Below are 17382 nucleotides of genomic sequence, written 5' to 3'. Positions count from 1 at the left end.
TTACGATGCACTAAGTTCGAAAAAGATTGGGAACAAGATAACTAAGAACGCCTGCGACTGGACAGCGGCTCACAACTAATGCATTGTGGGTAATTGCCGATTTTCAAGATGGCGGCCGGTTCCATGAGAAATCTACGCAATCTTTTTGCTAGTAGTATCGCAACGAAACGAACACTTGTGGTACTCCGTACAGGAATCAGATCAAGTATACCATGTGTGGCTATCGCAAGCAGACACGTTTCTGATACAGCGATTTCAGATGAAACTGAAACTCCCAGCGAACTTTTGCCCACCATTTCGAGAAGCCCCCTGTTTAGCGGCAGCAAGGTTGCCCCGAAAAGATTTCAGCTTTCCTTCGATGAATATCAGAAACTAAAACGAAAGCTACGTACCTTACAGAGGCTGGCCGGTTTACCTTTTGGTGCTGTAGCGCTGATTGCATCGTCGTGTGCTAGTGCTTACATGTTTCCAAACATGTTTGATGCTCCGCCGGAGCAGATTCAACCAATACTGTAAGTTGTGTTTTCTGGGTTCCTGGGTGGGAGTGAAGGTTGAGGGTTGAGGGGGTGAGAAAGAAAAATGTAGTATCGGGTTGATAAAACATCTAAGTGATATTTTTATGGTGGGCAATGCACTAACTTGTAAAAGGAGTAACTGCAGCTTATATCCCCTCCACATCAAGCTATACTCTAGAAAAAGCTGAATATGTGGATACGTAGTCCTTATTAGCCCATACGTAAAGAAAGAGAAGATGTATTCAAGGTTTGAGTGAAGTAGCTACAGGGCTATGCGGTGAATGAGATAACCCCTCTCCCTTTGATATTCCAAGGGTTAGGTAAAGTGGCTATGTACTGAACGCTACCACCCCTTCCTCTATGACCTCCCTAGGTTTGTCCGAAGTAGCTATGTGGCTATGCAGTTAACAGCACTATGTAGCTGTTGTAGATAAAAATGAATCCCAGGTTAAAATGATTTCAACCTAGGTTGATTTGTGATTTCCTTTGTTTCAGATGTAAATTACCCAACCTTAACAAAGAAAAATACAAATCAACCTTGATTGAAATCATTTTAACCTGGATTCATTTTAACCTACAACAAAGCCACTAGTCTCAAGGTACTTTGGAGAGGCAGGGTATTCTGCAGTTAAGCCTTAAATAAAACAGTTGCTACATTGGTACTTATCAATAGGATCAAAAGCTTTCTTTTCACTTGTCAAAAACCTCTTTTACTTACTCCAGTATAAATTACTAGGTATAACTCTTTCCAAAAAACGGGAGAGTCTTTCACTTTAAAGACTGCCTTAGAATAGGGGGATGCACAACCTGGGATTCTTTAATCCATGAGCCGAAACAAGTGCACTACACATGAATATATCTCGTTCTTTAATTCATGAACCGAACCAAGCGCAGTACACGTGATGTAGTCAGCTGGTTCCCATACATGACTCAAGTAACGAAACACAGCAATCAGAACTCAAACCGTTAACAGTTTGGAGTGCTAACCAAACAGATTCTCAGAAAAACACAAAAGTAAACAAGGTTCCAGAGGGACCATCCACTGATGAGTGTTTGGTTATATAGGTAGAATGTCATAGCTCACCCAGCCAGCTTTTTCTTGTTTTTTTTTTTTTTTTTTTTTTAAGATGATAGCATTCTGCATAATTTGATATCTCCATGATAATTCCCATTTTGATATTTCCTCCAACTAAAGCAGCATTTTTGTCCACTAAGAACAAGTTGAAAATAACAAAATTAATGACAGTTTACATTTTCAAAAAGTTCAATTTTTGCTGTCCATACTAGACCAGGTCAAGATTGATTTTAAAACATTTATCTTGTAGTGACCTTAAACACCAGTTAAGTGTGGATAGAAAGCCAATGCAGTTGTTTTACTTAACAAATTTTTGCTATCAAAAATTTCAGGATTGGTATGGATAAGGCCTAAGGCACTGCTTTGACCATGCCCTTGATTCAATTTAAATGATTTTCATTGCTTTCCTTTCAGAGGAATGGACCCTATGATTTTCTGTGGCCTGTGTGGTGTAGCCAGTGCCGGAGTTGGGTTTGTGGCTGGAACATCCATGTTTAAGTCAATTTGGAAAGTGTGGAACAAAGATGTTGCACAAAACTTGCAAGAGGTATAGTGAGATATTAACACTTATTTTAACACTCACTCACAGCTGTAATCAACACAACTCAATAACTTTATTTATTGATCTTAATTTTACATTAATTAATATTACCGGCAAATAGCCAGCAGGCTAACCGAGGCAGGTAGCAAAACAAAACTTGATAAAAAGTGTCCTATCAAGTTATAAGTATTATTACAACAATAGAATAAAATTCACAAGTTACAATAAATATTATTACAAAGTAATGTTAAAAAAACGAGCAGAATTGTTTTATCGGGTTTAAAACCACGAGGCACAGCCAAGTGGTTTTAGACCCAGTAAAACATGTGCTGCTAGTTTTTTGACTGGCTTCAAAAACATTCCTGGAAAAGCATATGTCAACAGAGTTTATAACAATATTATGCTTTTGTGAACATTGGAAATTAGCATACGAGAAAACACCACATACTAATGGCCATTTGATAGGTCAATGGGCTTATGAATATTATTATTAATGAGTTTTTGAAACCATTGTCAGAGCTGTAAGGGAAGTGATCACAACTGACCAAATGACAAAATAGATGGGGGTCTCTACCTGCACCCCGCTTACTTAACCTCAAAGATGGTGTCGTCTATTATCACTAGTTACTGTCCACTATGGATAGTGAATACTAACCATTTCATCAACAGTGATCAGCACCAAATTTCTCCTTGTAATATCAATGCTTTAATATTCACTCCCTGAGGTCATGAGAATTAAGGATGTGATCACTCAAGGTGAATTTTCTTGATATTTTAATAACTTCTCCTCAGTCCTTTAAGAAGAAAAGTATGTGGACAAGATAGGAGAATTTGTTCTTTGATATTAGGGGTTAAAGGGTTAACTGCTCTGTCTTACAGCGTGAAGCAGATTTCTTGGAAAGAATAGCAGCCAGGAGGGCTTCGTCATACAGCAAGTTTGAAGACGACTACTATGGTGAAAGCATCAAGAATGTCAGTGACTACAGGCAGTGGCTACGGGAACAACAAAAAAAGCAAAAGATCGCAGATAAATATGACAGCAAAGAACAGTCAAAAGAAGTGAACACTGAAGCTGCTTAGGCGTGAAAAAGACACGTACTTGTTTGGTGCTGTTTAGTTAGAAATGATGTGAAAAAAATATTCTCTTTGCAATCTCATAAATGTCACCGTCGTTTTCGATAAGTGAGAATCTGAGGCAGTTGTTATACTTGTTTGTTTGTCATACCCTGGAACCCACCTTGAAATGGTCTTCTAGGCAGCTGTTGTCACATGACAACCCAAATGAAAGCTTTTTAGACCACATGCATATATGGAAGCCGATTTGTTAATTGGCCCTACTAACCTCATTTTAGAGTAAAAAATGTATTGAAGTTTGCTCATACTAATGGGGCTAGTAAGGTTTATTTTCTTGAAAATAAAAGAATCATAAATTGACCAGTCGTCATTTATGAATAAGGTCTACGTGAAGCTACCCTTACAACCAACTCATTTGTTTGATACCATCCTATTTTGGCTCACCCAACAGCTTATGTGGTCATTTTGTCTTTTAAACACCTCGTTAATCTCACAACCATAAAAAAATGTCATCTCTAAAAAGAACTGACTGCTATGTTATTATTAAATCTAAAGTTTTGCATGGGACATTCAAATATATTGAGCTGAGTCTAGTGGACCCTCGAAAACCAATTTCTGGAATAAACCATACTTGTTATAAACCCTTGTGAGCCACAATCTGTCTATATATCTATCTTTTAGTCTGTTGAAAGCGGACCCTGTGGTGGACACACCACAGAGTGGACACGCTATTTTTTGTCATTATTGTGGATAGTTCACTAGTAGACAGTGCACCAGTGTCCTCCATCAGTGTCTTGACCATAGTTTAAGGTGGCCATCCAGGCTCCATCCCACCATGAGTGGGCTCGCATAGGATGAAGTCATTTGTTGGCAGGGAGCTCTGAATGTTGATGACAGTGACCTGCCAGTGCAAGGCCTTGAGCTGCTATCTTGTCTGAGTTTTTTGGAAGATCTCTGTAGAGCCACAACAGTGATCAGCATCTAATTTCTCCATACAACATCACTACTTGATCAATATACAGGTTGTGAGAATAAAGGAAATGATCACCAAAGATTAAATGATTTTAAACAAATTCTCCTCACTAGTACCATAAGAAATATGGAAAATCAGTTAGGAGAATATGCACGTTGATATCAGGGTAAAAGGTAAATGCAAACAATTTTCTGTGGCTCATTGGGTGCCATATTAACTTGGCTTTTATGTAACCTCCTGTAGATGTTTGTGTAATCGCGTCTTTTGACTTAAAACGTCTGAAGTGCTTGAGTGCTGGTGGTGGGATTCAATACCAACAAAACAAAGGAATTTGCACTGTGTCCGGAAGAATGTCGATAAAAATTACAACGCGGAAGTTTGGCGCACCGCTGCATAGAAAAGTTCAGTTAAAATTCGAAAATTAGAAGCTACAGTGGGACCTGCTTATTACAGACAGTTGTGTCTATCCCGACAAAAATTTCGCATATTTTCTCTTTCATTAGCCAACTTAATACAGACACCCGTTAATACTGACAACAGACACTTTTCTGTGACACTGGTTATCTGCGCTCTGTATAAATTATTGTCTAATATCCAGTCCGTCTGGCTGAATTACAAACTGAAAATGTCAGTCCAGAGAAAACTCACGGACCATTTGAAATGATTGCGTCGCTAGGCGCGTTTCGTGCAAGACTTTAAACTGAATGTACGTAAGGTTTCTTCAGTACAGTAAAGACATTAATTAAGCATTGTACTCAGCCAATTTACAAATTTTGTGAATAACTGAAAATTTAACTCAGCTGGTAAAACCAAACATTCGTAATATTCATCAAACCGCCGATTTTAAAGTCCACCATCATTGTTTATTTACAATTATCACAACAAAGCACGCTTTCAACATCCCTGATATCCTAGTACTAGCAGTATCCGATCGACTCTCCGACCTCTCGCCACACGTCTCGTCTCCCGAGCTCAGTGAATAGAGTATCCGACCGACCGGTCATCGTTTTGATTACTGTCGGGTGTTTCCTCGCGACTCTTCGTCCCACGCTGGTGACATGAGACATGGGAAACCTTTCTCAATCCATTGCTGAGCTAACAATTTGCCAAATATTTTAGCCAGCGAAATCACGCTTTGCATTTACTTTTTTAGCATCGTGGAGTAGACCCGGAAGTGAACCACTTACAAACACGTTTAACAACTCTCGGCTTTAACATTGTACTGACGCATGAAGGGAACTGCCTAGCAGTCGTCTTCTCTCCAAGCGAGCGACTATTCTGCGAGCAGACTTGTACCATTACCTTTGTTTCATCCTGAAGTAAGTGAAGGAAAAAAGGAAACGTCTGCAGGCAGGCAAGCGAGCGAGCGTCGAGCTTGAGAGCATATCGATGATGTAAGAGGTAAGGAATGCGTGCTAATAGATCGAGTCACGTGAAACGTATAAACCACCGCCGGTTAGTTTCGCTTCTCGGCAAATAATAACTGTCAATTGACTGTCTGTCTGTCGACATTTATAACTGACTGTCGAAAAGAAAAACTGTTGGTTGACACTTATAACTGTCGATCAACATTTGGAGGCTTTCACGTTTAATTTCCTCGTAGTTACGAACTATTCGCTGCTGTCTGTTCCTCATTTTCACTGTTTTGCAAATAGAGTCAGTTTCCTTGTTTTGAAACGGGAAGTCGAAATAAAATTACAATGGTCATAACCCTGTTATAGCCCTATTTCAGCGAGAGCGGCAGTGCTCGCGCTTGTCGAATCACAACTAAGAAGTTATCACCTTTTCTAAATATATGTTTTTGCGAGTTATCTAGATACGCATAAAACACGATCAACCTGACTGAGGAAAGATGAGTTTCAATCAATTTGCCTCTTTAGCCTGCCTTTTAAGTTTGTTCTTCCTGGTTTCATTCGTAAGCCCACAAGTGATATGCGATGGCTGCTGCAATCAGACTGGTTACACAGAACTCAATGAACCTCGCCGCAGCATAAACAGCCTTTTGGAACGAGGACAAACACCGTTGTGTGATCGTGGTATCACACAGGGGTGGTACCGCTTTACAAGTTTTAATGGCGCACAGATGCCTGAAGACCCAGTTCAAAGCTTCCACTGTGGTACCCACTCTCCAATTTGGTTGCAAGGAGGTCATCCGACTCAACAACATGTCGCATTTCGTAGCAAAGCCTGCGTTTCCAGCTTCGGCATGACCTGCTTCGATTCATTTTATATACATGTTGTAAATTGTTCAGGATATTATGTGTACTACCTTACTCCTCTTTATTACTGTGCAGTTGCTTATTGTGCTGGTAAGATGGATTATATTATTCTGTTAGCCTGCAGGGCAGACGTTTATTTTCAAGCGCTCGTTGTCTTCCGCTTCGCGCCTTGGTAAATAAACGGCTGTACTGCAGACTACACTTGTTCACATGTCTGCACGATCCCTACAAACGACTAAGTGCATATCAGTTTACTTTACTTTTATTAGTTTAGTTTACACGCCAATTCTCCGTAAGCTTCACTGGCTGCCCGTTCGCAAGCGGTCTTTCTTTGGAATTTTACTCATTACCTATAAAATTTTAAATGGTTTAGGACCCAGTTACTTAGCGGAACTTATTAACCAATGTTCAGGATTAAGAATTGTGGGGTCGCGCTTTTTCATCTTGTGCACCAGCGCTATGGAACAGTCTCCCTCTTGATGCGCGGAGCCCCTCATCAGTTAAGGCTTTTAAAGTCCGGCTCAAAGCGTTTTTATTGGAATAATGAACTTTAGTATCTTGTCATTCTATGTATGTCCGGTTAATTTATTTTACAGTCGACTCCCGATAACTCGAACCTTCAAGGGAAATTGAAAAAGGTTCGAGTTATCGAGAGAAAAATTATATAGAAAATTATCTGAAAGGAAAGGAAAATTGGTTCGAGTTAGCGCGCGCGAGCTTCGAGTTAGCGAGGGTTCGAGTTATCGGGAGTCGACTGAATCTACTTTTATCAAATTTGCTTTTATTGATATTGGATTTTTTTAAATTTGTGCGTTGTAAGAGCATTGAGATTTTAATGTAACGCGAAAAAAAATTATTATTATTATTATTTTTTACTGATTATTATTATTATTACTAACTTATTACCAACTTATTCTAACACTAACACTGCGACACCTTCTCCACCTTCACCTTTTACGTCATGCATTTTTATCATAGTTGTTTTTATTATTGTGAGTTTACTTTTAATTGTAATTTTAGCTTTTTAAAATCATTGTAAGTCTGCTGTTAATGGTAAGTTTTGCTTTTTAGCCTTTTTATTCCGTTTTTAATCTTGTCATGCGCATTAGCACATTTCATAAAATTTGCGCATTAGAAATATTATTATTGTTATTATTATTATTATTATTATTATTATTATTATTATTATTATTATTATTATTATTATTATTATTATTATTATTACTTAAACTGGTTAAAATTTTACAGGTGACGGTGATCCATGCCCTTATGGAATGGAAGGAGAACCTCCAAACTGCTATGGTAAGTCTCAGTTGTCAAATTTTTTCCAATTATTGGTATCTCTGTTGTGTTGCTGCCATGTGTGTGATGGACGTATGTGTCAGTGTCCGATGTTTATCACGGAAAACATGAAAAAGCAGCAGGCGAAAATTTGAATCTAAGATTTTCATCCTTAGAAAAATATATAATATTGGAAGACTTCTGAATTTTTGTTTACCCTTTCTTTCTTTCTTTCTTTCTTTCTTTCTTTCTTTCTTTCTTTCTTTCTTTCTTTCTTTCTTTCTTTCTTTCTTTCTTTCTTTCCTTGTTCTTTCTTACGCTCTTTCTTACTTTCTTTCTTTCTTTCTTTCTTTCTTTCTTTCTTTCTTTATCTCTTTCGTTTTTTCTTTCTTTCTTTTTTTCGCTCTTTCTTTCTTTGTTTTTTCTTTTCTGTCTTCCTTTTTCCTCTTTTTTCTTTTACTTTCTTTCTTTCCTTCTTTAATTCTTTCTTTTTTCCTTTTTTCTTTTTTCTTTCTTTCGCTCTTTCTTTCTTTCTTTAAAACTTTTTTTCATCCTTTCGTTCTTTCTTTTTTCATTTTTTCTTTCTTTCTTTCTTTCTTTTTCTCTCTCTTTCTCTCTATCTTTTTTCTTTCTTCTTTTATTTTTTCTTTCCTTCTTTGTTTGTTTGTTTCTTTCTTTTGCTCTTTCATTCTTTCGTTCTTTCTTTTTCTTTCGTTTTTTTCTTTCTTTTTTTCTTTCTAAGATGAAGTTTAATCACTGAATAAGCTCAAAATCATGAAATCATCACGATCTGTAAACTTCTCCTTATGAATCCAGCAAGGCAGCAACCAGTACAGCTAGTCTGCAAAGTACATTTTTTTTAATAATGATAAAGGAATTGTGCAATTCTTATTTAAAACCGAGTTTAATTTGTCTGGACAGTAGTGAGGGGGGACCAGTTAGTACGCCCTTTTGAGGGAGAATCTCATTAGTTTGCAGAGGAATAAATTAACGCCGAGGACGTTATCGCCTATTGTCTTGATCACTCATTATAGGATGACGTCATATTTTATTTTAGTCTTACCAATAGGTTATGAACCAGTTTGACAGGATAATCAATTATGTCATGCCCTATTTTATCTTATGGCAGTCATGGTTGGTATCACCAGTTTGACAGGTTTTTTAATTACTTAATTTTTAGATACATGACGTCATATAGTGCATACATACATACATACATACATACATACATACATACTTTATTGGACAGCTCCCCTTTGGAGGCTCTTCCGCCATACATGAAAATAGTAGCAATAATAAAAACTATTTACATTTGGATGATAATATAGAGCTGTATAGAAAGAAAGAAAAAATACCATTAAAAGACCTATGAATTAAAAAACTTCTTAAAAGTCGCTTTTTAAAAACGCTAAGTTTTCCCGTGTCTCTGATTCGATATATTATTGTAGATTTTTGCTCCACGGAAAGCGAAAGCCCTTTGGCCAGTCGCAAGCTCTAGGATCTACAATTTCTTAGCTAAAGCATCTGCATTTCGTGTGTATTTTCCACCTCAATTAACTAAGCACCTTTCCCGCCTAATGACAAAAAAGATTCTTTTCAGGTTGAGCTTTGTTGGGGATTAAATTATAAAGAGTTAAAACAGTTTTTCGTTGTCTTTGTTTATTACAGTGCGCTGTCAACGGTAACGACGACATCATTATCTAAAAATAGAATAATTGCATCATCCGGGATGGAAGGGCTTCATATGATTTTGTGAAAACAGATAGAATGTTTCGCAGTTCGCTCTCTTTTTACAACCGCTCGGGTGGGATCTAACTAAAATTAAAATTAAGGAAAGAAATAATTATTTTTCGCAAGGCTATGTGGTTTTGCTAGCTATAAAAAGATGAGATTTTTTGAAAGGTACATACTATTTTGAAGCAGAAATGTGACGCGTGTTCCATTATACGCACGGTAACACGGCCTGATTATGTTAACTCAGTCGAGCTTTGTTGTCTTTGTTTATTACAGTTCATTGATTCCTTGCTGCTAAATTGTGTATGTTAAAATACGCACACAGAGATTTCACAATATGTATATCACATTAAAGTCGGTTATGTTTGATGTTGATGACTGTCCACCTTACCTTACTTACGTTAACAAGGGTCAATGCCCTTTTGGCTTTCAGATCAGAGACTGAAGCTCTTGTGTAACCTTTCTTCACGGTCCGTTAGCCACTAATTATGAAAATGATCCCCGGACGGGAAATGATCCCCAAATTGAACCGCAAATGATCCCCGGACGGGAAATGATCCCCAAATTGAACCGCAAATGATCCCCGGACCGGAAATGATCCCCAAATTGAACCGCAAATGATCCTCGGACGGGAAATGATCCCCAGGTTGGACCGCAAATGATCCCCGATCGCCTCACTATAAATATTGAATGGAATGGACTCAAACTTGGACAGTGGATTTCAACTTAAAAGAATTCAATTTTTTTTAATAGCACCAGTCGTTATATTAAACTATTTGCACGCAAATTTCACAACTTTAAAAATTATAGTGTAGCAGCTCAGTGCAACAGAACAATTTACTTATAAACTGGAATATACATGCCTGTGTACATAATTTACTTATACCACTACAAAGCCTAAAATGTGCACGAATTCTACGAAATTCGTCATTTTTCAAATAGGGCGAACAATACGAGATAAATTTTGACAGACACTGCAACTCAAAACTAGTTTACTGGAACAGACCAACTTACTCGAATTGGAAAGCCTCCTCAGAGAGTACCGCAATTTCACACTAATGTAGTGAGCTTTCCCGAAAGTAACCCAGCCGCTCTCATTCCGAACGCATTCACTTTCGAGAATTCGTGAATTATAGTGGGTGGAAGACGTACCTTCGACGGATGTTCATTACCCGCGAGTGAGGTGATTATGTTGCCTTATTAGGCCTGGTGAACATTTTCGATATTCCGGTTGCTGCGGCGTCTAGCTTAGAAGAAGAAGCTGATTTCGAAGCCCACCAAAGCAACTTCCATAGCCTTCAGCAAATGGACGCAACAACAATAGATGTACTCGAAGAATTAAAATTGAAAGTATGGAGAAGGGCAAATTACTGAAGATCAAATTTGCCTAAAATGCGTGAAAAAATGACAGCTATTCTCAAGGCGTCTATTAGGGGGACAATGGTCTTTTGTAGGTCTATGCCGACGACAGTGTGTTTTTTAAAAGAAACAATTAAAGAAAGACTGGGAGTCCAATCAGAGGCAAAACGAAAACGAAAGACAAAATCAGCATGTTACACGGCAACGTATTGGACGACCGAGGCTAAAAGGTTATGCTTAAGACTAAGATCCGATTAAGAACAAAGGCGACGATAGTGGGCGAGATTTGACCGCCATCTGACGCGCATTGACCGATTCTCCTTCCTTTTTCGAAAAAAATTAATCGCGAAAGTCTTAACTGACCCGCTCTTTAATTTGGAAGAGTTTCGTACAAATCGTGCACATTTTAGGCATTGTAATGGTATAAATCATATACACGTATGTTTCAGTTTATAGATAAATTGTTCTGTTGTACTGTGCTGCTATATTATAATTTTTAAAGTTGTGAAATTTGCGTGCAGATGGTTTTAATGTAACAACTAGTGTTATTTAAAAAAAAAAGAATTCTATAAAGTTGAAATCCACTGTCCAAATTTGAGTCCATTCCATTCTATATTTATGGTGAGATGATCGGGGATCATTTGCGGTCCAATCTGGGGATCATTTCCTGTCCGGGGATCATTTGCGGTTCAATTTGGGGATCATTTCCGGTCCGGGGCCGGGGATCATTTGCGGGCCTGGAGACCTAAAAAAATAACTGCATTTGACTAGCGCGATACAGAGAAGATTAAATTACTGAAGATTTTGAATAAATGACAGTAACTCTCAGTTCCACTTCTAAAGCACCAAGGTAGCCTTCATACGTTTATAATAATCATCTGTTCCTATACCTCAGGACGGTTGATGTCAGCTTTAATTGTTGCTTGTTTATTGGTTTACATGGAAGGATACATCCATAACTTTTCACCGCAAGGGTCACCTGGCTTTATATTTGTTCGTATTCCGTTGTTGTCTTTTGACACGTGCTTTACATGTATGGCACCTGTCCACTTATTCGACATCCCGTCTGTTTGCCTCCTTCTCTGTGAGCTATCCTTCTTATTTGTTTTAAATGTTGCTTCTTGATAAAGAATTTTCTCCCTTTAATAGACAAAAACTCGATCGTTCATTGTGCATACGCAATTCACGAGTTAAAACTTACAATAAGGCAAAAGAAAAAACCTTGATTCAGTGCTTCACTATAATTCACTAATTCATAATCGAATGCTGTTTCCTTTGACTTTTGCCACAAATAATAGAACATTACTGTCGGTTGAATCACTATTAACGGAACAGATCTTCACTCTGAACGCATAACAACGAGCAAATAGTTGAGTGGTTGCAATCAATCCGTTAAAGGCTTACGCACATTATCCACAACAACAACCCCCAGCGTTTCTCCTTTCGGATTGTCGAAGATTAACAAAAAAAAAAAAAAACTCTCGAACGCTCACGAAAAGAACTACCAGAAACTAACTGGTTGTTAACCTGTAAAGCTACTTCAAATTTGAGTTGAAATATAGTTTACGATGATGATGATGCTGATGATGATGACGATGTGCTGACGTTACACCCAAAAGCCGTAGCAAAACCTCAAAGTTGCTACAGTGAATGGCACAGATCGGTTGATTACAATGTACCGCACGCCTCCTATCAACTGTCAGGTCAATCGCTAACCTGTTTCTTTGCCTCATTAGCAGGCGGACAGAGTTTCCACATTTTCCTCCCCTCCCCCGCTCAGTCAAGATCTTTGCTTTTTGTGTGTCTCTTGTGTGAAATTGACACTATGATGAACAGACTGATATAATTTCCCATTTTTATTTTTGATTAGCACCATCTCAAACCCCTTCCAGTGACAACTTGGGTGATCCAGTCATTAATTACATAAGGCCAGTCGAGGGCTCGGCTCTTGTGCCGTTGATCTGCGAAGTTCCTCTTCTAAATGGGATTGAAAATTGGAGAAACCTAACTTACCGGATTGAGTGGTTTGCAAAGGGAAGCTCTTTAAAAATTGAAGAAAGATGTGGGGGCAATTTTGCTGCTGGTGGAAAACATAACGAGTCTTGTCCAGGTACCGCAAGCATCCATTCCCGACTGCCTGGTAACTACAAGATAGGCCAATGGGTAAGTAAAGCGGTCAGGATAATACCATAATAGTGATTTCGATTATAAACTTTTCAAGGACGGTTCGCTCACAAACAAAGAGCGCTTTTCATTTTGTTGTTCCATCCAAAAATTAATATAAACAAAATTAGATTCGTAAATGCTTTTCAGTTTGACTCTTAAACGAGAAAGAAACCCGCCCCCCGGGGGGGGAGGGGGGTATTCTCTTATATGGGCTATATAGGTATGTGCGGCCCCAAAGGGTACGGCTATTCAGCCGCTTTGCTCTGAAATAGGGTATCGATTTTAGACGATGAGAAGCCCAAAGACTACTGCAAGGCTGACACAACGTAATATATTTTAGAACAATATTTCGGCTGGCCAAACCAGCCTTCTTCAGGTTTAGATGTTACTAAATTATATAAATGAAATTACAATATTATATTATGGAGGATGTTGCAATACATAGGAGCGGCGGAAATGACGTTTACAAGGTGGTACCAAAAGATAAGAAAATAAGTAAAATAAAATAAAAAATAAAATAAAAAAAATTTACAATTCATCACGTCTATTAAAACCGTGGGGTTCCAAGGTCCCCGCTATTGACTCTCTGGCTTTTCTGATTGAATCACGTGAGGAGTGGATAACTTCAAGTGGTATAAGTTGCATGTCAGTGTGGCAGTGGTTAGGTTGAGAAAGAAAATGTTCAGAAAAGGTGGTTGGTTTGGATGTAATGTTAGTTTTGTCAACTGGGCGTCTATGTTCGTTGAATCTGTCTTTGAGACGTCGCTTAGTTTCACCTATGTATTGTAAATGGCAGTGGTTACATTGTACCATGTAGATTAAATTTTTGGTGTTACAGGTTATGTGTGAAGTGATATCGATTTTAGCCATTTTGCCGCCATTTTGATAATAAATAGGTATCGATTTTTTGCACTCTAGTCTTGGGTTCGTTTTTTTGTTTTTTTTGGAAGAAGCTACTTTTTTATCATGATGTTTACGGCAACCGTGTACATGCCGCAACGGCTCGTCATGTGCTCCGGTCACGCGCTGGGCTCCACGGATTTTTGAACTGAAGTTGATAGACACTATCAGATCATAAATAGGGTATCAAATTTTTTGGTCAGGTCATAAATAGGGTAGGGAAAATAGCAGATTTTGGTCATAAATAGGGTAAGGGTTTTGGGAAGCGGGCCGCACACACCTATCCATTTTTTTGGGGAGTACCCCCCCCCCCCCCCGGGAGAAATCCATAGTATTTCGGGTAGGGAACGCAAATGCCATTTTGGTAGCTGTACTTTTAACTTTTCTGTGAGCCAACACCCCAAATTCTCAGCTTGAGACATCAAATATTATTTGGCTCCACCGCGCAACAATCTTGCGCAAATTTAAAACGAAGAGCTCGGGGGACGAGAATGAACACCTCCTTGCCATGCACTCCTCCCTTACTGAGTCGATTTTGTCACGGATAATCCGAGGATGGTGACACTGGAAAGAAGACCATACAATTGCGGTTTTGGCAGGGGAAAGGGAAAAAACTTGGAATGTTTTTACCAAACCCAAAGCAGCCGTCATTCGGCCTCGGCTTGTTCGATATATAGAGTATATTTACCAAACCAACCCAGGCTACGTTTGGTCCAGTTTAAAGAGGAAGTCCAAAAGTTGCCGTTATCCCATTTTCCTGTACATTACAAGATTTTTAATAATTTTGAAGATAAAACTTTGAAAACTTGACGACAAGATTAACTGAACACATCAAGCTATCTGAGGACCAAAAACAACTACCAGTAGATGAAAAACGGATTTCAAAAACACTTTCCAGGCTCTAAAACTCTTCGGGCATGTTTTGATAAGCGGACCCCTCGCTCCTCTACCCCTCCACCTATCCTGGGAACCTCTCTTTATGTACAGATTGTGAATTATATCATTGAATATCAATGTTTTCTGTTTTCTGTTTGTTTGAATTCAACAATTTTAATTCATTAAAATTTGTCAGCAAGTTCAGCTAACGACTACTCTTTCTTTTAACTCAACAGTTCTCATGCAATGTTTCCGCAAAGTTTACTAACGTGAACCCTAAAACAGCAAATTGGTCGACTCCAAGACATGTTCGAGAGCCCTTTTATGCGGGGATTAAGGTAATAAATTATAATCATGAGCATTACATATAGTCACCAGGCTTAACCGCGCCCGTATGACCGTGTCACTGACTTCCAAATACGGTTAGTTATATTATTTACAACATTTCATTCCTTTCATAATATTTTTTCCTTTTTGTCTGGTATTCCTCACACCCAGGGGAATGACGGATGAGGTGAAGTTGTCAACCCCCAAAAATTTCTTTTTACAGTGGTTTATGCCAACGATACAGTGTTACGAGACGGTTGACGTTTGTTTGACTATTTTAGCGAAGAATCAAATTTTCTTAAATGAAGCAAAATGAGACGAGATTAGAAAACAAAACTCAAGGGAAATATTGGATATCGACCGATAAACTGAGCTGAAAAGACTGCTCTGAAGTTTGCAGTATTAAGTTCTGAACGGCGTGTCAACACTACAAGAAAAATAGTATTTTGCAAAACAGCAAACCGGCAAAGTTTTGTCAACAAAATTACATGACTGACTCGCGTCTTTCCATTGCTAATTTTTTCGTTCGTTTTACAACGTGAGGTGAGCGAAAAGTTTCACTTCAAGAGGAAAAATCCAACGTTTCGTCGTGCAAGATCGGAGTAAAATGATTTCACTTCAAGATTCAAACTGTTTATGATGTGCTGAGGGGCTTATAAGGCTGAGTCGATTTGTTTTTCCCGCTGCTAGTCGCCTTGCTCTTTGTCCCACTGTTCGTCACTATAATGAATACATTAATTTACGTTGTGCAGTATTTTGTCGTCTTCAAAATTTCGTTTTGTTTTTCTTAAACGAAGTTGGCGATGCAACCTCCCGCCAAACAAACGCGACCGGCAGCACAGGCTTCACATGCTTGAATGTGCCATTCGCATTGTTTTTTGGTTTGTTTTTTGTCTTTTTGTGATACTGCATACGGACGGTCCTACGGACGGACACTGACGTTATAACCAAAACCAAAATTTCTCGCATTGATGGATTACCAAATTTTCTACCCACGGGCCCCTGCACGAGCGCCTTCGGCGCGCGGAGCTCCGCTATTAAAAAGGTAAATCGTTCAAAACAATTCGCCTGATGACATTTAAATCGGTTTTAGAACAATTGCACAGTGATAGAATTTGTCAGTATTTTGTCACAACTAAAAAGATTGTTGAATAAATTGTGATTGCATTAAAATGATGTCTTTTAGGTTAACTCTACAGCACTGATTCTGCGCAATTGTGACCCGAAGAGGTATACAATCACCTTAACACCCACAATACCGGTCGTCAGGAGCCCATTATGGGGTAATCAGGTTGTCGAAGGAGCTATGCCTTTTCCTGCAATATCGTTAAATACACCACCAGGGGTGAAAATCTTGGACAGTACCTGTCAAGTGGGATTTCTTGAAGAAATCAATCCTGTGAGCGTGACAGTCCAGGCTGACTGTATGGGAAAGAACAAAGACAATACTGACAATACCGGTTTCAAGGCTATAATTCCACGAATCACTAGTCAACACAGTGTACTCTGGAACCCTCGCACTATTCTTCCCACAATTTGGGTATGCATATCTATTTGGTATGTTAGAAATAACAGACTCATACTTCAATGATATACGAGGATGATGACGGCGACAACGAAGATAGGGGTGTTAATGATATTTATGATGATGAGGATGATGATAATGATGATGATGATGATAAATTCATACCGTTATAACAGACAAGAGATTGCATTGTTTATTTTAAATTTTCTAAATCTCTTCCAGGTATATATTACAAAAAATACCACAGAAATACACCAGTGCTTGTCTTGTGGAGATCCTCATTATCATCCTCTGCAAGCTGACACCTTTGGACCGTTAGTAAATTATTTTTTTACAATTATGCATGGTCGTATACGTTCTGCTTTTTGACTTCCATAATATGTTCCCTCTGCTAGGCACTGACAAATTTTGTGTCCAAGTTTTTGTCGCGGACATACAATTTCAGGAAGTGGTTCACGAAGGGCAGTATTCAGGATTGCGGGAAAAAAAACTTTGAAAAAGAAGATCGAAAGCTCTTCGAACTAAAAAACTTGGACACAAAAAGTTTTTTCCGAATTTCCAACGTTAGCAAGTTAAAACATCACGCCAGTTTGCGATTCTCCAGCACAGCGGCAGCCTTGATATAATTCAATTATCTGCCAACATCTCAACAAATTTTCAGCGCCTCTAGAAATTCAGAGATGTGTAGTGAGGGTTTAGGAGAAAACACGAAAGCATGGGTCAGTGCCCACAACAACAACAACAAATTCAAAACCGGGATTCCTCTGCAGTTTAGTGACGTTTGAGAGAGAATGGGACTAACTATAACTGGTCAAAA

General features: G+C 38.5%; 2 protein-coding genes across 9 annotated transcripts in view; both read left to right on the top strand.

Moving 5' to 3' along the window:
- Positions 1 to 93: 93 nt before the first annotated feature.
- Positions 94 to 3565, top strand: LOC146471602 (uncharacterized). Its single transcript, XM_085120160.1, has 3 exons — positions 94 to 512; positions 2005 to 2137; positions 3011 to 3565. Exons 1-3 carry the CDS (start codon positions 109 to 111, stop codon positions 3209 to 3211), a joined length of 738 nt encoding a protein of 245 aa, XP_084976286.1. The 5' UTR covers positions 94 to 108; the 3' UTR covers positions 3212 to 3565.
- A 2373-nt stretch (positions 3566 to 5938) lies between these two features.
- LOC146471601 (von Willebrand factor D and EGF domain-containing protein-like) overlaps positions 5939 to 17382 on the top strand; it is a 49410-nt gene continuing 37966 nt past the window's right edge. For 2 of the 8 annotated variants that reach the window (XM_085120088.1, XM_085120086.1), the window contains exons 1-6: positions 5960 to 6487; positions 7646 to 7699; positions 12642 to 12934; positions 14950 to 15051; positions 16227 to 16580; positions 16788 to 16879. In XM_085120088.1, coding sequence (XP_084976214.1) covers positions 6031 to 6487; positions 7646 to 7699; positions 12642 to 12934; positions 14950 to 15051; positions 16227 to 16580; positions 16788 to 16879 — 1352 coding nt within the window. In that variant the 5' untranslated portion in view covers positions 5960 to 6030. Of the gene's footprint in view, positions 6488 to 7645; positions 7700 to 12641; positions 12935 to 14949; positions 15052 to 16226; positions 16581 to 16787; positions 16880 to 17382 lie in introns of all 8 variants that reach the window. The other 6 variants (XM_085120085.1, XM_085120084.1, XM_085120091.1 and 3 more) reach the window with 5 other exon arrangements.

The sequence above is a fragment of the Pavona decussata genome, unplaced genomic scaffold (genome assembly GCF_977016875.1).
Source record: "Pavona decussata unplaced genomic scaffold, jaPavDecu1.1 SCAFFOLD_102, whole genome shotgun sequence".
In the NCBI taxonomy this organism is placed as follows: domain Eukaryota; kingdom Metazoa; phylum Cnidaria; class Anthozoa; order Scleractinia; family Agariciidae; genus Pavona; species Pavona decussata.
Note: the sequence above shows the minus strand (reverse complement) of the source record. Positions and strands in the feature narration are given on the sequence as shown.

Bases quoted from the DNA above. Each gene is read 5' to 3' on its own strand.
- LOC146471602 (XM_085120160.1), top strand. From the start codon at position 109: ATGGCGGCCGGTTCCATGAGAAATCTACGCAATCTTTTTGCTAGTAGT. The intron at 513-2,004 runs GTAAGTTGTGTT...CTTTCCTTTCAG, and splicing joins GAGCAGATTCAACCAATACT to AGGAATGGACCCTATGATTT. The intron at 2,138-3,010 runs GTATAGTGAGAT...TCTGTCTTACAG, and splicing joins TTGCACAAAACTTGCAAGAG to CGTGAAGCAGATTTCTTGGA.